General features: G+C 38.9%; 3 protein-coding genes across 6 annotated transcripts in view; 2 read left to right on the top strand and 1 right to left on the bottom strand.

Moving 5' to 3' along the window:
- zbtb46 (zinc finger and BTB domain containing 46) overlaps positions 1–4,721 on the top strand; it is a 74,176-nt gene extending 69,455 nt beyond the window's left edge. For both annotated transcript variants that reach the window (XM_079588434.1, XM_079588435.1), the window contains one exon: positions 1,741–4,721. In XM_079588434.1, coding sequence (XP_079444560.1) covers positions 1,741–2,166 — 426 coding nt within the window. In that variant the 3' untranslated portion in view covers positions 2,167–4,721. The remainder of the gene's footprint in view (positions 1–1,740) is intronic.
- Positions 4,722–6,584: 1,863 nt separating this feature from the next.
- Positions 6,585–12,551, top strand: lmod3 (leiomodin 3 (fetal)). The gene is made up of 4 exons (XM_079588436.1): positions 6,585–6,909; positions 8,250–8,521; positions 8,826–10,349; positions 12,171–12,551. Exons 1-4 carry the CDS (start codon positions 6,729–6,731, stop codon positions 12,216–12,218), a joined length of 2,025 nt encoding a protein of 674 aa, XP_079444562.1. The 5' UTR covers positions 6,585–6,728; the 3' UTR covers positions 12,219–12,551.
- Positions 12,552–15,481: 2,930 nt separating this feature from the next.
- naa10 (N-alpha-acetyltransferase 10, NatA catalytic subuni) lies at positions 15,482–21,520 on the bottom strand. Of its 3 annotated transcripts, none has more exons than XM_079589396.1 (8): positions 21,260–21,454; positions 20,742–20,840; positions 20,535–20,593; positions 18,449–18,494; positions 18,221–18,336; positions 18,088–18,132; positions 16,692–16,776; positions 15,482–15,824 (listed from the first exon to the last, which is right to left on the bottom strand). In XM_079589396.1, exons 1-8 carry the CDS (start codon positions 21,278–21,280, stop codon positions 15,639–15,641), a joined length of 657 nt encoding a protein of 218 aa, XP_079445522.1. In that variant the 5' UTR covers positions 21,281–21,454; the 3' UTR covers positions 15,482–15,638. The 3 variants fall into 3 exon arrangements, with proteins under 3 accessions (XP_079445522.1, XP_079445521.1, XP_079445520.1); XM_079589395.1 differs by having other exon boundaries at positions 15,490–15,830; positions 21,260–21,520; XM_079589394.1 differs by having other exon boundaries at positions 15,504–15,830; positions 16,662–16,776; positions 21,260–21,440.
- Between the last annotated feature and the right edge of the window lie 451 nt (positions 21,521–21,971).

Genomic DNA, 21,971 nt, shown 5'->3' with positions numbered 1-21,971 from the left:
GTTTAAAATAACAGATGAGAGGAAGCTACTTGGTGAGTCTGAATACTGTTTTTACCCACAGTATTGATTGTTTTTAGTATAGAAGTAATATAATAATGATTTGTATGGGTTTGGGGTAAAAATCCATCATCCAACCATGCATGTCACGTCATGTCCGTCCACAGAGAATAGTGACTCTGGCTCTGGGCAGTGTAAAGCTGAAAATTTTTTGTCACAACAAACAAAACAAAAATTGACCATGGATCTTGCAAAATGGTAAAAACTAAACAACTACAATTTATTTGTCCATTGGTTCTGATGTCCTCTATCTGTGTACACCTTTGCCTCAAACTACATTCATCCACAGGAGCAGAGCCGAAACACATCCAGTTACATAGTGTAGCTTTAATATTACTGATTATGCTAAATTATATCCAGTGTAAATTAAGGTAAAAGAGAAACGCTGGTTTCTGTTGATTAAGTTCAAGTACTGAAGGAGCTGTGGGGTACAATTAAGGACAGAAAGGTTGGGAAACTATTTGGTGAAAGAATTATTCTTAATATATCAAACTATTTATTGAGCACTGGGGTGTTTTATATTGCTGTTGCTTTGGCATGTCATGTTGAGCAAAAAATCTCATTAACTTGCTTGTTAACAGGAGTATCTGTATTAACTGAACTTTGGCTGTGCATGATTAACTGTTGTGGTTGTATAAATCCAGTGTGGTCACATGCAATTTTGACTATTAACAAATACAATTTGAGTGTTTCCCGACCTCAAAATAGCCTGCCGGACCCTGTTTACACGTTTTTAACACTGGCCACCTGTGATCAGGGGCCTATTGCATTAACACAGCCACAACGTTAAGACTGTGTTTTAGGAACTAGTCTGACCAACCAGCAGTTAGCCAAGTCATACTTTTCAGATTCTTCTTCCTTGGTGTTTTACGCAGTTGGCATCCAAAATGTTGCATTACAGCCACCTTTCCCAATTCAAATTGGACCAATCCACCACATGACTTAAAATTGTGAGTCGTGACCATTGCTGAAGAGAAAATTAGATGACTAACTTGTTTGCAACCAGCCACAGATCACCTGAGAAACAGGTGTTGAAACTTGGGATAGTTCACCCAAAAATGAAAATTATTGCATTATTTACTCACCCTCAAGTCGTTCCAAATCGTAAGACTTTCGCTCATCTTCAGAACACAAATGAAGATATTTTTGATGAAACCTGAGAGCTTTCTGACATTGACAGCTACGCAACCACCACTTCGATGCTTCAAAAAGTTAATAAAGAGATCGTAAAACTCATCCATATGAATTGAGCGGTTTAGTCCAAATATCTGAATAGACTCGATCGTTTTATATGATGAACAGATTGAATTGAACTAAACCGCTCAATTCATATGGATTAGTTTTACGATCTCTTTTTATGAACTTTTTGAAGCATCAAAGTGGTAGTTGCGTAGCTGTCAATGGAGGGACAGAAGGCTCTCAGATTTCTTCAAAAAGATCTTCATTTGAGTTACGAAGACGAAAGTCTTACGGGTTTGGAACGACATGAGGGTGATAAATGATGACATCATTTTAATTTTTGGGCGAACTATCCCTTTAATTCCAGGCTTAAACAGGGTCACTGTAAGCCTCTCGTATCTTATAGCTTTAATAAATATGGTGTTTTAATGGTTTTGCCACAGTACTCTTTTGTAAAAGACATGAATTGCTGTCTCTCAACAATGCATTGTCACTCTTTCTCAGGTGCACAGTAAGGACAAGAAGTACGTGTGTAAAGTATGCAGTCGCGTCTTCATGTCGGCCGCCAGCGTGGGCATCAAACATGGCTCTCGGCGCCACGGCGTCTGCGCAGACTGCTCGGGTCGAGGCATGGCTGCCCTGCTGGACCAGAACGGCGAGGACGGCTCCCCAGAGGAGGAACTCTTGTATCCCGGGGACCACCGTTTCCCTGATGACACCGCCGACGGAGACGGGGAAGAGGAGATGATGGTGGAGGCCGAGCTGATGGGAGAAGGTGAAGGCGAGGAGGAGAACGGGAAATGGCGAGCCGGCTCAGGGATTTCGCAGCGAGACGACAGAGCAATAGACGATGGCAAAGAGGAAAGTGACTCGGCTCTGGAAGGAGACGCCAGAGCGGGAAGCGAGAAAGACTTCAGTTGGATCTCCTAGTCCAATGCCTGAATCCTATTCCAAGGTCGACCACCTGTTCCTGTAAGGAGATATGCTTAAGGTGAGGCACTCGGATCTCAGTATGTGGGAGGAGCCGGATACAGAGAGATCCTTGAGATGCCCACAGGGCTGCCAAAGGAGAGACAATGGAGAGTCTTCTCGCCCCGACTCCATGTGCTTCTGACCCAGGCTTCAGTTTGTCTCCTTTCTTCCTTGAGGACCAAACGGGTTTCTGTGTATGTGTTTGCTATTTCTTCAGACAAAAGAGATTGTGTTGTCTTGGGAGATTGTCCAAAATCAGTACCATGCTTCGATGGGTCAGACAGAAAAAGTGTACGAAAGATGTGCTCTTGCCATATAGTCAGCTGCCACCAGGGGGCGCTGGCGAATCTATTGCGCAGCAGTTCACGTCAGAAGACTTGCACCAGTTTTTTGGCACATTGTTGTTTTCTGCGAAGAGAAACTGCAACAGACTTGCACTTTAAACGTTGACTAGATTCCTATTGATTCCCTGTTTCTGTGGTTTACATTTTTATTCCAATTTACATAGATGAATATGGTGACCGCACCTACCTTTAAGGATATGCAGTATGTCCTTATGACTGTTATATATGAACATTTGTGCTAGGTTTGCTAATTATTATGTATGCCTTGTAATGTTTTATTTGGTTGCAATTTTCATTCCTAAACATTTATATCAAGGGGCAAATCATGTATATAGATACATATAAGTGAGATGTTGATTTTTGTGTTTTCGACAAAGAACGGTTGTGGGGGAAGGTGGGTGAACACTATGCAGAAACGAATCTTTCTAGTTCTCAACAATCTTTATTCTCTCTATTATGGGAGAGAAAACGAGTCTTCAGCAATGGCAAAGGAGAGAGACTGGAGGAGAGAGTAAACGAGTAGATTAAATATAATATTTCCTCATTATTTGCATTCCATAGTGGACACAGTCAGGGATGGGTTTGGTTTTATACAGAAGGTTTCCAGTGTGGCGTGTTTAGAAGACAAAAACAAAAAACAAAACCTGTATGCAAATGTGTGTATTTTGTAGGTTTGGTGTGTGGGGGGTGTTTAACATCATTCAAAAGCCTTTACTGAAGCGCTTTCAGACTCTCTCCTCTCGTCCCTCTTTTTACGTATTTCGCGTTTCCTCGCAGCCTTGCTATTGTACTGTACTGAGTCTGCCTCTGAAATCTTAAAGCCGTGTGACGTGACGGAGATATCAAGCCTTCCCACTAAATATTTATTGCTCTAACTTCTGGAATATTCAGAAATATGCATCGATTTCTTAATCAGTGAACCACAGCTTTCTTTTGTTGTCAGTCCATTCGAAATGACGAAACACAAAGACGCTTTGTAATGAGACCCTGGGGATTGATGTGTGCTGTAGTGAAATTGCTGTTCACTTATTGGGATTAAATGGTTATTTATTTAGTTTGTGTGTGAGAGAGAGATTGTCTAGTGTTTTACACATCCTTACCATTCTGTTTGACACTTTGTGTGTGTGCGTGCGTGCGTGTGTGTGTGTGTGTGTGCGTGCGTGTGTGTGTGTGTGTGTGTGTGTAGGACCGGGTTCATGAATGTCTTTTTATTCATTGTTTTAACAATCTGTGCCAGAATCTTTGACAATGGGAATAAAACGCTTTATTATGCTTTACTTGTTATGATTAACAAATTTTAATTATTATGGTTACTGTTGATATTGTTGTAATTCTTATTGTTATTATCATTATAATTATTGTTATTATTATTAAGTGCTGGAGGCTAAGCTTTATTATCTGTTTCATTTTTCATTTCCTTTCTTGAAAAACAGTGTAAAACTTTCCAATCTTGCCTTTCTATGGACAGCAAGCCATGTGGCTTTCAGAAGTAATTATATTGTGCCAGTTCCATGCATTTCTGAGTGATATTTGAGAATTTTTTTTTTCCTTATTCAATTTTTTTTTTTTTTTTTGAAGGATGATCCTTCTGAGAGCTTAACTTAAGTGTTGACAGAAAGGTATATACAGCAGCACACGCTTCTATATTACTAACGTACACTAAGTAATGAATATTATACCAAAAAATAATAATCCGGTATACTTTGTATACATTTAGTGCTTTTGTTTCGATTTGGTGTACAGGTGCAAAGCTTTGATCAAACAGTGATTTGCTTGGTTGATTCCATTTTGTCCCCCTCTGCTTTGAGAAAGCACAGATTATGGTGTTGTGTTATGAAGGGCCACTTGAAAGTACATTTTTAAAGAAGAATCACAGCTTTAATTCTGTTGCCCTTGGAAACATGCTCAAGTTTTAATGAATGTGCTCTACTGTATGCCATCGCCCTGTATCTGAATTTAGAAGGCTGGCCACTGTCATGTGGAATTATGGGAAATGTATGCTTGGCAAAGAGTATTTGTGCAAGCTTTAGACCTCAAATGTCACTGGTCCAAGTGCCAGGCACAGTTGCTATCCAAATCCCTCCAAACGATTGGACATTTAGCTTTTTTCCTGTTTGTTTAATTTATTGTGTTCTTTACCTTTAATTGAAATAAAATCTGTTGGAATTTAAAGAGAAAATTGATCACATTATTTGAATCCATCACCAATTCAGCTTTTATACTTCTCAGTGATTTACAATCAAGGAACTTCTACAGGTTACATACTAAAACTAAAAGGTGCCTCAATGTGCTTGGCCTATACAAGTGTGTTATTTTTTCCAAGTGTTTGTGAATGCATGCAAAAATAGGTTTTGCCCATGCTTACCATTTTATAAAGACAGATTACATTCTGCCAATATTGGTGCACAATATGGTGTTTCTGGCTTTGTGTTCATGTTAAACCAAATCTGCTTGCTACAACCTAACAATAAGCCTCTTTTCAACACTGCAGACTTATTACAACTACAATGCACATTGATGTATAATTAGTGTAGGTGGGAGAAAATTCTACATGGGAATTATGGTAATTGCTCAAAACATGTTGAGCGTTATTAATGTAAGAAAAAATGAAACTGATACAAGGGTCAAATGCAGATACTATATTTTCATACACTTAAACATCATTATTTATTAATATGTTGCATGTTATTGAAGAGACAGAAAAAACGATGCCATTGAAAGATTGTTTCTAGGATTATTACTATTCATTGATTAATGTTTGTAGAAGTAAGGAAGAACAAGAATATCATGTCAGTTTATATAATCTTTGTGGGCATAAATAAATAATTTAAGATATTTCCTTTAGTATATTTATAGCTAACCTTCAAAAAATGTTTAATGATTATTCAACACAAATAAAAAGTCTTTGTTGGTCTTGATCTGTGTCACAAATTATACAGTATTAATAGATTTAGAATATACTGAATGCCATAAAGGGATCACCAAGAATATTATAATATGTAACACTTAATGGGATGCCTTGTTTTCCTGGTGTAATATTATAAAATGAGTGGATATTGTGAATATGCAATATTTCAGTTTCAATAATTCAGTTTTTTTGTGATTGTTGCGGGCAAAAATTGATTATGCGGCACGTTTTCTTAAAAAATGCAATAGAACATACGGGATATTTATGCAATTTTATGCCAACAATTGCGGGAACTTGCAAAAACTGCGGTTTGATGAAAAAGAGAGAAAAAAAGTGATTCCCCCAACACCCTGTTATAGGCTACTACCTTAATGTAAAGAGTCATTTCTTATTACTTCATAAGATAAGCAAGCATACTACCCCGCATGTTTTGTGCGCGGAAATCGGCAATTTATGCGGCAAAAGTATAAAGGTGTATTTGAAAAAGCGGACTTTGGCTGATTATGTATTGAATTATGCGATCACATAATCGCGTTTTTCTGAAGGGACTGATATTTGTATTTTAAGGTGACTGTCAACCCACACTTATTTTTAAGCCACACTTCACTGCAATTTGAGCTTTCCAAACATTTCCAACAAACTACACTTGCTCAAGTATTTTTCCTCCAACGCTAGACAACACTAATGTTTGTGGAGTCTTTCCATCCTACATCAGCCTGCTTTTCCTGACCGCCCAGCTTCCCCGCCTGACTGTTGTTTTCAACATCAGACAGATTTTATTTCTGTCCTCATAGAACTGTGGAGGATTAGGGGTCAAATCGCTATATATTTCTAGTCTTCAGCTTTTAACACATGGAACAGGCCTGTTTTACTGGCCTTTCAAACAGCCAGGTTTACAATGTCTATTTTTCTTTGGTCATCCTGTAATTCCAGTTAAATAAAATGTTTGTAGCTGAAGTTAGCGTCTGAGCCACCGGGGCCGCTTGACTGGCATGTCCACCTGCTGCTGTTTTTCTCCACCCTACTCTCTCTCTCTCTCTCTCTCTAGTCTGTCATGTTGAAATTCAGGGGACGGACCAGCTGACTCAAGTTGCTGAAAAAAGTCTATGTCTGTATCTCCCCGCTTGTTCCATAAATACCATCCCCTCTGTTGAATGGAGGTTATTTTAGATCGTGCATGTGGCATAAGGCCTTGAGTCCTGCCACGACGCTCGCTGCGCTTCGAAACCAGTGGCTTTAGTTGAGTTCTTGAAAACACTAAGGTGGACATGTCTGAGCACACGGATCAGGAGTCATACACAGAGGAGATCGATGAGGACGAGATTCTGGCCGGCCTCTCGGCAGAGGAGCTCAAACAGCTCCAGAGTGAGATGGACGACATTGCTCCTGACGAGAGAGTGCCGCTGGGAATGAGGCAGAGAGACGCTTCTCATGAGACGACCGTCCGAGGTATTTCGTTGTTAATATATTCAGCCGTTTGTTGCCATTAATCTTGAGAAAAAATAGGTGATCTTTGTAAAAAGCTCTGAGGTGCTGAAAGAAAATGAGTTTAACACTCAGCCTACAGCCTATCTCTAACTAACTCCCAGGAGACCAGTGCTAAATCTGGTGGTAGTATCATACTGTAGTTTTAAATAATGGAGCTTTAAAATATATTTAAGAAATATCAAGCTCGCATTCATGTTGTTGTACTGAACATATTAGCTGTCCTGGCATTCAGTACAAGATGTGTAATATCATTTAAAGGGATAATTTTCAGACATAATGTGTCCAAGTTTGAATATTTTTATTCCCTTGATTGTCTGACTAATATCAGGCAGGGAGAGTGATTGAGATTGAGTTTTGGTGATGCCAGTAGCACAGAAATTACTCAGCTAGTCCGAATAAGTTAGCAAAACTCAAAACATTTAAGGATCAGTTGCCTCAATTGTTTTCAGTTATGAAATTCAAAGTTTAATTAAGCAGAAATAGCAGATTTTTATTTTGTACTTATACATTTTAATTGTTTTTAACTTGAAATGTTTGTTACACCAATTCATACAATTAACTTAAAATGTTCATGTCATCTCAATGTGAACACTTTTATTAGTATAAACTTTGCTAGCTTTAACAAGCTAATCTGCTACCATACTAATTTGTTAACATGTTAGCAATAGTGTGTTATACAGAAGCACTTGCTGTAGAAGCGCAACAATATAAAGGTATTATTTGCTCTCAAATCAAGCTGCATGCACCACTTGTCACCATGATGGTAACTATCCTAAAACCAACATTAACATAAATTCTTCTAAATTAGCATAATAAAACATGAATCACTACTAAATCTTCCACTTAACATTAATATTGCACAAAAAAAACATTTATATTATATTTTTTTAGCATTTACTCTCCCTTTCGAGTGCAATCGGCAAAGCATGCTGGGAAATAGACATCACAGCCGGTTCAGTTAAACTTAAGTTCGTCTAGCCTAATAAATAATTTCATGAACTCAAAACAATGAAACAGTTCAGTTTACTTAAAATATATCAGTTATGTGAACTGAGAAAGTGCTAAATACTCATAAAAGTTAATTTGACTGAACTAGTTAGTTTAATTTAAGTTTGTCCTAATCAACCCAATTAATTACTTTGAGCGTTAGGGTTTACAGCATACATGAGGTAGTTGTGCCCGATATCTGACTTTCATTGGTTTAACACAACATAGTCACATTTATTTTTAAGAAAACAAGTAAATTCTACATTTAACTTTTTTTAACGATTATTTTACAGAGTATATTTTTTCTATTTCAGATTGCAGCGAGCCCCAGTCAGAAGAAGAGATCGATGAGGATGAGATTCTGGCAGGCCTCTCGACAGAGGAGCTCAAACAGCTCCAGAGTGAGATGGAAGAGATCGCTCCTGATGAGAGAGTGCCGGTGGGAATGAGGCAGAGAGACCAAACTGACAAACCACCCACTGGATCATTTGATCACAGATCACTGGTGGAATATATGTACTGGGAGAAAGAGTCCAAACGCATGCTGGAGGAGGAGAGAGTTCCCACAACTCTATTACCCAGTCAGGTAAGATCCGTTACTGTTTGCGTTGTTTACATTCAGAGCATTTCATTTCATATAAACTGTTTTGCTGAAGTGCTTTGAACTCTGATTATTAATCATCAAATTTGACTATTTATAACTGCTGCAACCAGGAGGCCAATAATACTACAACAACAAATGCTTTGAAACAGCAACTGTGCTGTAAACAGGACATTCTATTTTTAGGCTTTGAGTAAGTTGCTGGAGATGAAATGTTTCATAATTTGTAGTCTTTCAAAAGTTGTTTGACTCTTCCGATCTGACCCTTCTGTCCATTTGTCATAATCAGAAGAAAACCGATGAGGAGCTTGAAGCAAAAGAAGAAGATAAAGTTGAAGAGGTGGAATATGTCTATGAGGATATCGTTGAGGAGGTTGAGGGAGGAGAGGGAGATGTTGTTGTTGATGAAGTGATTGAAGAAGCGATAATGGAGGCTGAAAAAGAGGACAAAGCAAGAAAGCAGCCTGTCCAGATAGAACTTGTTGCCACCGACCCCATGGTGACCTCAGAAGATGGTTTACAGCCGCCTCCAGAGGTTGCAGATACAAAAGTTGAAGCAAAGACTGAAGAATCAGGACTTAATGAGACCGAATCTAAAGTGAACGAGGAGAAGAAAGCTGATTCCACCCAGTCTGACCCTGCTCCCTCTTCGTATGAGAACTGGGTTCCCGAGAAAGAGGAAAGGGTCATATCCAAGCTGAAGATCCCAAAACTTGCCCTAGGTGGAAGCACTTTTGTTAAAAAGACTGCAAGACCTTCTGGGAATGAAACGAATTTGGAGACCACTTTGGATAAGATCCACAACAATAATGCCTCTGTCACAGATGTCAATCTCAATAATATTGAAAACATTCCCAAAGTAATGCTCCTTGATTACGTCAATGCTCTCAAGAAGAACAGACACATTAAGACCTTCAGCATCGCAAACACCGGTGCAGACGAAAACGTGGCATTCGCTCTCGCTAACATGCTCAGAGAGAACAGAAGCATCACCACACTAAATATCGAATCCAATTTCATCACAGGAAAAGGGATTGTGGCAATAATACGTTGCCTCCAGTTCAATGAGACACTTACTGAGCTCCGCTTCCACAACCAAAGGCACATGCTAGGACACCATGCAGAAATGGAAGTGTCTCGTCTCCTCAAGGCTAACAACACTCTTCTGAAGATGGGCTACCATTTTGAACTCCCTGGTCCTCGGATGGTGGTCACAAACCTCCTAACCAGAAACTTGGACCGTCAGCGGCAGCAGAGAATGGAGGACCAGAAGCTCCATCAGATGAAAGAGCATAGGAAGGTCATGGAGATGTATGAGAACTCTCTCAACTTGCCCCCTGGCATGTTGGAAATGCTAGGAGGCTACATACCGTTGTCCCTACTACAGGGTTCCCAAGATGGGGCTGAGGAGAGTCCTGAAGTTTCTCCTGAACCTTCACCACAACCAAGTCCTCCTCTGCAGCTCCGCAAGACTCAATATCTTGACCCACAACAACATCCTCCTAGTTCAGACACAGGAAACCCCTTAAAGGAAGTACAACTGAAAAAGACTCCAAAACGAAGGGATCCACTCCTGGAACTGAACCAAAGGGATGAGAGGAAAGAGGGAAGAGCTAATGTTCAGCTGAGGAGTGTTCCTAAACAAAGAAGCATGGCAAGAGAAGGACCTGCAGATGAGAGAGCCAACCTGAAAGATATGATAAAGACTCTAAAGCCGGTTCCTCGAAGACGACAGCCACCTAAAGTGGACCCAACACCTCGGGATCAGTTGCTCACCGAGATTCGACAGAGCAACGTGGCTTATCTCAAAGCGGTATGTAGTGTTAAAAAATAAAATAACTGCTTTACATTAAATATATATAATATATTTATATTAAATATATAATAATATATTTAATATAAATATATAACTTGTGTCATGTATGGTTGAAAGGTCTCAAAAAGCAGAATACAACGAACGTATTTGTTTCAGTTAGACCCAACTATCCCAAGTATTGTATGAAGTAGCACCGCTGACGCACGTGTAAACAGTATGATGCCATGTATATATATTGCGCCAGGTTTTTGTTTGTACCTTCACGAAACATTTGTAAACCATAGTAGATTGTATATCTTTATTTGAAGCAGGTGGTTTCGAGCGAGCCCAAACACAACATAAGACAATGCATAGATCATGGAGTGGCATGACAGGCTGATCCAGGATTGCAATTATAATGCAGTGTTTTCCAACATCATTTGAACGTTCAACCAATGGAAACTGGATCTCGGGGGTGGTAGATGGGTATAGTGGATAGGGAAGATGTGTAGAGGACCATCGGAGTGTGCTTGGATTGGTTTGATCGCTCAGACTGACAGGTTTTTATTTATCGTGCGCCATAGAATAGGAGCGCACAGCTGGAACAGAGCTGGAAAACCATTAGTCATCCACCAGGATCTTATTACTTGTTTATTCTATGTACTTTTATTGTGGCGTTTACACAAGTACTTTTTTTTTTGTTCAGTAAAATCACTTTCAAGGGTTTTTTGACTCTTAATTATGTTTCTAAATAAACAGCTAGCTTACCTAATCCGTTGCATGGCTTTTAGCTTGAAGACATTGGGAGCCAGATTTACTTACAGCTTACACCAGCACAAACCCTCTGTTGGCGGCAAAAAAATATGTCTTAAACCAGACGGTAAAAAAATTATATTGTTTCAATAATTTGTAGGTATTTTAAGGTAATTTCAATGTATTTTCTTTTCCCTTGTGTAGCATTTGAATAGCTTCTATGAAGTCTATGCTTCTATGAAACATGAATTCTTCTTTTTAAAAGCTGACTTGCCATTCATTTTTCCATGCTAACTTTGCATTTAGCATAGTTTTTACACAGCAGTATGTGTCGTGACCATCAGAACAGAACTGCAAAACACACACATAACCAATCAATTGAGAAGCACTGATTTATTGTACTGCATAGATTACTCATTGTGCGTCTGTCCCTGACCCCCATGAATTTGAATGGCCGCGCTAGTGTGAGCAAAAATATATAAAAAATACATATTTTAGTTTTTTAAGTAGAGACTTGCTGCCACCTACTGGCGGTTTTTGTTTCCCATTTTAAAGTAGGCCTATTATTATTTATTTATTCAACATTTAATATTTCTATAATCAGTTTTATATTTAAAACATTAAGCTCATAACATTATTGATGCAATTTTAATTGCAGCGTAAATGCATTAATGCCAAATCTAAATATCACTTCATGCAGCTTCTGTGCTACTGTGCAGAGCTAAGATGGATTTTGTTTACACTGATTTCATTTGATTGGTAACAATAGCCAGTATGTATATGAAAATTTGGTTTATTTTGTAGATTTGAATAATGAATTAACACAATACTGAATTGTATCGTGATACTACTTGGAACCGTGATACGTCAGCAGCTGGTATAGTATCGTGAGACATTTTTATGATATCCTGACAACCCTATTGAGGAGAGTTGTTTCCTTTTACTTATTTTATTTACTTTGATATTGTAATGCCAACTGAAAAGTTGATGTCAGGGATCTTGAAATGTACTGATGGTCCAAGAAAGTAGTACCAGTGTTGTATTAATATAATTTCAAAAGAGCTTACTTTTGTTTCACACCCACAGGTACCTCTTCCAAAAATCCTGGAGTCAAGCGAAACCAGTCTCTTCTGAGCCACACTCATGACTTCAGAGAGAGAGAGACCAGGCAGAGGGACAGATCATGGATCGAGGACAGCTCATGTGGCCAAATGAATCCATGGTGCTCCTCAAGTAATGGAGAGAGTAGAGTGTTATGTACTAAGAGACAGAGTGGGCAAAGTGGGCATTTTGATGAGGTCCTGAACTGTAAAATCCAACAAGCACATCTATTTATATTATCCCCATCACTAAATGTCTGAATGTTTTTTGGCTACACATAATGCACATGGTAAATGTATTCTTTTGTTTGTCTGAAATTGTGTTCATGTATTTATAGTATTAATAAACTTAATAGTGTAAATGTCACTCTGGACTTTTTCTTAATTATGTTCTAGTGACTGTTATTAAGATAATTATGTAAATGTAGTAGTGTTTCTTAGTTACATTCCTCTTCCTACACAAGGGGCAGCCAATTAATGTTTGATCTCAAAACTAATTTATGAAAATAATATTGCATTAAGCAAAAATACATTTGATCTTTAACCAAAGCAACAGTAGGGAAGCTAAAGTCTAGCTAAATTCGACTTGTACATCAGTAATGATTATTTAATGGATTTACAATTTAAACAGCACAGTACATAAACACATTATTATGGTAGGCCCGCTAAACGCACGTTATTATAGGCCAGGCTTAAAATGCACATTTAGTTTTAAACAATATGGTATATCCGTACCTTTATCCACCAAAGGGTTCTTAACCTGAGAAAGGTCGAAATCCCACATGATTTAGCAAAAGCTAAAAAAAACTGTTCTCAGCCAACGACCCAGAGTCAGTCTGGACAGGTCTGAGGAACATCGCCATGTACAAGACACCAGCCCACGATCTGTGGAGAATCAACAACTGGCTAGGATCTGAATGTGTTTTACTGCAGGTTTGAAAAGCCCAGTCTCATACCTCACACCCGCTCTGATCTGCACTTCACACATACACCAACACCTCCTGCAATTCAACTTGCGCTTAAGGTCTGTGTGGAGGACGTGAGCCGAGTTTCCCCACCAACAGAAGATCAGGAAAGCTTCAGGCGTAGACGGTGTTTCACCTGCCTGTATAAAAGTCTGCGCTGACCAACTGGTCCCAATCTTCACACAGATCCTTAACAGATCACTGGAGGAGTGTGAAGTTCCCTGCTGCTTCAAACGCTCCACTATCATTCCAGTCCCTCCCCAAAAAAAAAAAAAAAAAAAATCACTGGACTTAATGACTACAGACCTGATGTTCTTACATCTGTGGTCATGAAGTTATTTGAGAGACTGGTGTTGGCCTACCTGAAGGACATCACTGGTCTCTTGCTGGATCCTCTTCAGTTTGCCTACAGAGCAAAGAGTCTACTCTGTGGATGATGCAGTCAACATGGGACTGCATTATATCCTGCAACATCTCAACAGACCTGAGACTTACGCAAGGATATTATTTGTGGACTTCAGTTCAGCTTTCAACACCATTACTCTGACACTCCAAACAGTGGAGATGATCGTGGACTTCAGGAGAAACACCCCAGCACTCAGCATCATGAGCAGCAGTGGAGTCATTCAGGTTCCTGGACAACACCATCTCTCAGGACCTGAAGTGGGACAATCCCGCTGTGAAAAAGTCCCAGCAGAGATTGAACTTCCTTCACCAGCTGAGCCACCGGAGCTGACACAGTTCTACTCACCGTCATTGAGTCTGTCCTGTGCTCATCTATACACACATCGTCTACCATTTGAACAAAACATCTCAAAATTGTACAGCTGTAATAACATAAAACTATATATATTTCTATTACTGTACTATATTCCATTATTTAAATTTAGTTTTCTTTGTAATATTATATTTTCTTTATACTATTATGAATGTTATCTTTCTTTCTTTTTTTGTTTTGTTTTGTAAATCCTATGTATATCTGCACTGTGTCTGTACTTTCCTTCAGCACTGGAAGCTCGTGTCACCAAGACAAATTCCTTGTGTGTGTAAATGGTGTAAACACTTGGCAATAAAGCTTTTTCTAATTCTGAAGGTGGAATTGGCAAAATTATAACATTGCTGCCCTCTTGTGGACCACAGGCCAAGTCTCGTCCTATTTAAAAACATGTATGTATTTTAGACATGAACGAGATGTTAGTTTGATAGCAATGAGTCTCTGTCAGTAATATATTATTCACGACCCACTAACGTTATAGAGCACATAGTAGGCGCCTCCAGCGGGTTTACATCAAGGCCTGTATTGTTCAATAACTTGGGCGGCCCCAGTCACAGGATGAAGTGGGGTAAATGCCAATATTCACTAACACCACAATGCGTAAAATGAGAGAAAAGTATGCCAAACCTTGTGCCGTCTCCGGCTGTGGGTAAAGCCTCTCGTCTGTCGCTCTGTAATCTTTCTGGAGGAGGAGGATCCCATAAACTAGGCCGTTCGTTTTTAATAAGGACCCCTGGGTATGATTTAGTTTTTGCGACGCATTTGATTGAGGTTTGTTTTAATCAATATGTCGCAATGTAATGCAGCTTTGCAAAGAGGCAGTTATTGAAGAATGGAGCAGTGAAACTTGTAGTTGACGGCAAACCACTAGAAGTTCAAGTACAAAACGCGCGGCAAAGTGAGCAAACTCAGTTCACGTGTAAATGTGTTTCGACAGAAATCTTAAAGGCGCCACAACATTATTTTATTTATTTGCTTTTAGTCCGTGGGTTTCCATTTAAGGTCACCTGTAAGTTGACATACTCCTAAAGGTTGGCAAAGTAACTTACAGGTCTTAAACATGTTCTTTTTCAGAAAATCAAAGGAAAAATGTTGGCTCAGGTGATGACAACGATTTAAAAAAAAAAAATTTCCTTTGCGTTTTTTGCTAACAGGCGACAACGTTGTCAACGAAAACAACAAAAAAACGCTGTATTAATGTCAGGCCAGTAGTTAGCGATGTCACTGTAAAGCCACACTACTGGCCTATTAACTAAACACGTGATACACATGCGCATGCCATTACCGTTTTCACAAATTCGCATTTTTGTAGTTTACACAGTTCAACTGTCTGAGTATTTCAAAAACTTGCATGGTGTTCTGTAAATATATTTTTTTAACCAACCAAAAAGCAGCAACTCGTGGTTTATGGCTGGGACACTATCCTGTTTTTACTTGTGCCTCAGATGACAGAGGTAAAAAGGGCCTTTCATGCTTGGAACTAATTAACTATTTTTTAGAAGCCACAACTTTCACATCAATCAAAACATTTATTTTTCCCCCTCCAGGATAATGACACCACCACACACGATGTTTACTCTCCAATTTTATTGACAAATGAACCACTTTTACAAGGTCACTTTCCTGTATTGAGAAAATAAAACCATCAGAGCATATAAACACTGTAAACCGATTTGAAACCTATAAGATGGGTGTGAACAGACTGAGATGTGAGTTAAGAGTCTGATGAGGAGTCTTTGACGTCTGTGCTCTCCGTGGCCTCGCTGACCTCACTCATTTCTTTACTCTCTCCTCCGCTGTCTCCATCTCCATCCTGCACCGTCAGCTTCTCCACCAGGCCAGTCACAGATGTGTCCTGAGATGCAGGAGTCTCTGAGCCCCACAGACGAACACCTGGCTTCTGCAACTACACAACAGGAAAGTTAGTGTTTATCATAGTGGGGGCTTGTCTCCCAAGTAAACTTGTCTCTACCAGGGTCAGCCACTGACTATAGGAAGGTATACTGGTAAATGTAATGTGTTAAATGTGTTTTTAAGAGAGTGAAACTACCATTAGCTTTTTACTTTTTGAAGGTGAACCCAATTTAACCCTGTATAATTTTCAATTTAAAAAAAGCTGTGAAAGGTGTGACTCAATCGCAATGACCAAATGTAGGCGTGTAATTTCTTCAACGGCATTTTAGTCACTTTCCCACCTACAATAATTGAGCAACTTACAGTAATTAGCTATCAGAGATAATAAAAAATATATGTTTTTGAATAGGCGTTCAAAAACCACTTCAAATGTCTGAGTAGAAAGGAGCAAAGATACAGCAGCCACGACTACCGTTACAGTCCTAATCAAACAGTTGGGAAAATCCAGGTGGAGGAAAATGGAGTATGTGTGGGCCGTTTCACGAAGATTAAAAAAAAAAAAAAAATTGCCTGTGTTATTCTTCCACATGTTCAGTGGGTGTAGAGCACAGGTGTCAAACTCAGTTCCTGGAGGGCCACAGCCCTACAGAGTTTAGTCCCAACCCTGCTTCAACACACACACACCTGCAATTTTCAAATTAGCATGAAGGACTTGATTAGCTGATCAGGTGTTTTAAAAAAATGTTTAGGGTTGAAGCTAAACTCTGCAGGGCTCTGGCCCTCCAGGAACTGAGTTTGACACCCCTGGTGTAGAGGGTCAGGTTACAATTTGGGAAATTTAAATTAAGAGGAAAAAACATTTTGAAGCTGTATTTGGCATCACATAATGATGTATAACTGCACCGAAACATGCCTCATCTGCCATCTGTGTGAGATTCCTCTTCATGGCATAAGCATCTTCTCCATCAGCATAATATTTGGGCTCTACTTCACTAATCCTGCAACACAGTATGAACAGTGATGAAAACATTTTGCATGACTAGAATACAACGCAGAATCAATACATAATGAAAAAAATGCATTTAAAGGTGCAGTAAATGATTTCAGAGAAACACTGTTGATATTTGAAATCAAACCAAACAAACACACCCTCCCTTTTTTGCTCCACCCCCAAAATGCATGAAGAGTGGATGTCTCCATCATAGCTGAAGCGAAGCAAAATAATGCTTCATGAAAAATAAAGCGAAGATGACGAACAAACAAACAACAAGGACGAACAAAAAATAACCATACAGTACACAAGAGTAAATATAAGTGAGAGTTTGTTGTTGATCGCCAGCAGCTCCTGTTACTAAAACTAACATTACAACAACAGCATATTGGTTCTGTTGAACACACTCAAAACCAATGTTACTCTCTGTTTGAAACATCTGTTTTCAGATCCCGCTTCGGTCTCTGGCACTGGAATGCTATTCTTATATTAAAGCAGGTCCTGAAGCTCTTGCCTGATCATAACCCTTGGTACCCAATGGTATTCCTCTGAGCTTTTTTATTTTGTAATGTCTCTCAGCCATCTCGCTTTTTACAGTCTTTCTCCAAATCTCCCTCTTGCTCAGTCTCTCTCCTCCCCCATCATGAGTGGACACGCCCCCTACTTCTGATTGGCTCACTCTCTCCTCCCCCATCATGAGTGGACACTCCCCCTACTTCTGATTGGCTCACTCTCTCCTCCCCCATCATGAGTGGACACGCCCCCTACTTCTGATTGGCTCACTCTCTCCTCCCCCATCATGAGTGGACACGCCCCCTACTTCTGATTAGCTCACTCTCTCCTCCCCCATCATGAGTGGACACACCCCCTACTTCTGATTGGCTCACTCTCTCCTCCCCGAAGAAAAATCGCTTCTCAGAAATCGCTTACTGCACTTTTGATGTGCCTACAATTTAGTTAATTTTCACACAATAACTGGTGTTATGACTGTAACGGAGCTAGTTTCTCAGGCTGCCTTGAAAATTTTTTATTCTAGTGCCGTCTACTTAACACACTAATTAATTATTATATTTAATCTATCAGTTAATTAAGCTGGTCTCAAGACATGTTTTTGAAGTTGAACTACTTCATTAACACAGAATGCATTCTTGCATCCCTCTGCAATTACTCCATGCTATTACACTCCATCTAGACATTTATCAAGTCAAATTTGTAATTAATTCATTTAGTTTTAATAAACAGAGTTAGAATTTAATCATAATACAAATATAATCAAAAGTGGGGGGGGGGGGGGGGGGGGGGGAGAAATTATACTCACTGAAACTTAAGTGTGTTTGAGTACAAGTGAAGAGCGGCCCGGTTACTGAAATACAAACAAATGCAACAAGGTTAGGAAAAACCCTCCCGGTGAATCTCAGATGACAGAGAGTGAAGGCGCTGGTAGATCCTACCTCTTCCTGACATGTAAAGAGACATATTTGGCATTAAAGTTCTCAATCATGGCTCTGCTGGCTTGATCCATCAGTTTTTGAGCCAGTCCGAGACGCCTGTGAGAGCGTTTAACGGCCTGTATTAACACACACAGCAGTGCATTATTTATTTATACACATGCAGACAGAATGAAAGATAATATCAGTACAGATGATACGAAATAACAGCCAATGTTTCCAAACACTAACCAGTGATGTAATGTGTCCATGAGGCACATCATCAGGATCCTCCTCCCTTTGGAATTTAAGACACACGGTTAACATAAAATAATACTTATCTTATTTCATTAGAATGTTTGGTCACAATTTATATTAGATGTCTTTAACTACTATTTACTTACAAGGTACAATGTACTTATTGTGTTGATCTATTGCAAAACGCTTGTGCTGCTATTGAGGTGGGATACAGGTGAGGTTAGGTTTGGTGGTATGCGTTGGTTTAAGGGTGGGAAAGGGTCAACAGTGTCATTATAGATGTAATTACAAGATTAATTGCAGATGTAATTACATGCATGTTAAAATATAAGTACAACGTAAAAATGTGTGTACACAATAAGTGCATTGTATCAAATGATCAATTTAAATGTGTGACCATAGTAGTTAAAGGGTTAATTCACCCAAAAATAAAAATGACCCCATAATTGACTCACCCTCAAGCCGTCCTAGGAGTAAATTACTATCTTCTTTCAAACGAACACAATAGGAGTTACATTAAATAATATCTAGGCTTTTCCAATCTTTATAATGGCACTTTCATTTTTGAAACCCCAAAAAAAGCGCACCCCCTCCATCATAAAAGTAATCCATACGGCTCCAGTGGGTTAATAAATGCCTTCTAAAGTGAACCTTTTTTGTAAAAATATCCATATTTATAACTATAAACTATAAATCACCGGCTTCCGATAACGTCCGTACGTGAGTCTGGTTCTGGCGGAAGAGTGACCTCTGACCCGACGCACGACGTATTTGACGAACGCGGAAGCGTGGAGGATAGAGCAAAACAAAACAATGAATTAGAAGTCTAAAACGAGAATTTTTAAAGAGAAATGTGGGAGGAGCGCAAGTTTGTTTCCCAGCCCTATAGACCAATTTGGAGTATTTCCCACATTTCTCATTTCCCACAGTTGTCACTTGCAGCTGCGCGCGCATAGTGGTGGCAGTAATGTAGCGGTAACAGGTGGAGGAAAATGGGAAAAATCCACAGAATAAAAGAAAAATCTGAATCGAAATGCAAAAACACGTTTATGTTGCAAGTCACAGACTGGACTGATGAAACCTGCAATGATAAGTCTACTATTAAAGCAAAAATATGATGTAAACAGTAAGTCTACGTAATATTCACATATGCAGTTCATAGGGGACATGCATAGTTACAACATGAAATAATATTTAAACCCATTACATTTTACATAACTTTTAAACATTTTTATCTCACAATTCTTGACTCTTTTTCTTGCATTTGCGTGTTTTTATCTCCCAGTTCGGACTTTATAACTCGCAATTGTGAGTTTATATCACAATTCCGAGGGGGGAAAAAGTCAGAATTGCAGAACTTGCAATTCTGAGGAAAAAAGACAGAACTGTGAGATATGAACTCGAAATTAACTTTTTTTATCCTTTTATTCCGTGGCTTTCACAGATTGCTACTGCAGAACTGCCATTTTCTGCCACCAGGTAGGCTCCGCCCACAAACAAACGTCATCACTGTTTGCAAACACTAAATAGGTCAATATGAACCGTGAGAGGTGTCTACGCTTAGGCTACTCCTGCATCGGGTCAGAGGTCACACCGGAACTAGACTCGCGTACGGCCATAACCAGTGATTATAGTTTATAAAGTTATAAAATATGGATATTTTTTTTCTTACAAAAACCCATCGCTCCCCTTCAGAAGTCCTTTATTAACCCACTGGAGCTGTATGGATAACTTTTATGATGGAGGGATGCGCTTTTTTGGGCTTGAATATCTCAGTTACTATTCATTCCCATTATAAAGCTTGGAAGAGCCAGGATATTTTTTAATATAACTCTGATTATGTTCGGCTGAAGAATGTCATATACACCTAGGATGGCTTGAGGGTGAGTAAATTATGAGATCATTTTCGGCTGGATTAACCCTTTAAAGACACTTAATATAAAGTGGGACAATGTTTTATTTAATTATAATTATTTTTATTACATTATAATTATTCATGGACATATGCAACATCGCACACTTCCTCCCTTTCAACATTTAAGAACAAACATTGAAAGCAAAAAAGAAAAACAACACTTACATTTTTGCCAAAACATATCCAACTATCTTCCCGTTCTCATCCTCTGCGATGTATGACAGCTGGAAAACAAGCACAGCGGTTCACCATAAGATGATTTAGCGTGTTTAACAATACATATCTAAGAAGCTTGACAGAAAGGCACGTTTCAAAGATTAAAATCCAGAAGCGAAAATCTCATCAGTATAGAAATCAGTGTTTGTAACAGACCTGTGGCCAGGACAGGCCGTGGTAGAAGTAGTACTTCATCTGATAGTTCTCTGGAAGACACAGCAGGTTGCAGTGCTGCATGTTCATCAAATCCTCTGGCTGGAAACATGTAAAACAGAAAAGCAATCAGTCAAGCTATTCACTTTCACTACCTGTCACCTGCAATAGTACTGAATCATTTACAAGTACATCAGCAAAAAAACTGCACGATTAATTGTAATATTCAGAGAGGCTGCTGGAAAGAAGTCATACATAACTAAATTATGACTGTGTTTGGTGCTCGTGGAATAGAAATGAAACAAAAGTAAGTTACAGAACGCGGCCCCTTTAAAAGTAGCAAAGAGTGTGCAATGTGCATCACAATAAACCGAATTTAAAAAAAAAATACAAGCAACTAACGTTAACACTGAATATCTGCACTCGATGCCTCGTTGTACTATGTCGCCCAAAATGGGTTTTGAGACACAGCCACTGTCTGATGATTGAACTAATGTAAGCTTCTCCTTTCATTTACTCACCCGTGCGTTGCGTATATTCATTTTGACCGCTGGGCTGCTGGATAAATATATTACTTGATATAATTACAGCTGTCAAATTGACACAAACGCTCTTCAACTGAAGCGAATAAGCAAGCAGATGGACACAGTTACACCTCTACAACCATGTTGCCCATGACCGGAAGACGGATGTTCGGAGAGTAAAGTTCTTCCGGTGATAACTGTGATAAAAGTCCATTAAAAAAAAGTTCAAAATCATTGGAAATTAAGTTACACGACACCAAGGTTTAGAGAGAAAGAACGCATTCATAGAAGATTTGGTAACACTTTATTTTACAGCGTCCTTGTTTCATATGTTACATGTACTTACCATAGTAACAGTAAATTATTAAAACTAACCCTGGCCTCAACCAAATCCTAATCCCACCCTAACAACCCTATAGTAAGTACATGTAGTTGCTTGATATTCAGTACCTAAATATATAATTACACTGTAACAACGACACCTTAAAATAAAGTCTAATCGAATATTTATATGGAGGTTTATTTGTTTTTAAACAATTCTTTATATTTATAATCCTATTTATGAATACAAATCAGAGTACAGCACTATTTGAGCAAAAGTCCATATATTACATCCTGATGGATTTCAAAGCACATACTAATTTGTGATAAATTAATTTCTACCACATTTCCAGTCATTTAGGTTTACTGTGTATGTTTTTTTTTGTTT

The sequence above is a fragment of the Phoxinus phoxinus genome (assembly GCF_949152265.1).
Source record: "Phoxinus phoxinus genome assembly, chromosome: 18".
NCBI lineage: Eukaryota > Metazoa > Chordata > Actinopteri > Cypriniformes > Leuciscidae > Phoxinus > Phoxinus phoxinus.
The sequence above is the reverse complement of the archived record's forward strand: the minus strand, read 5'-3'. Positions and strand labels throughout refer to the sequence as shown.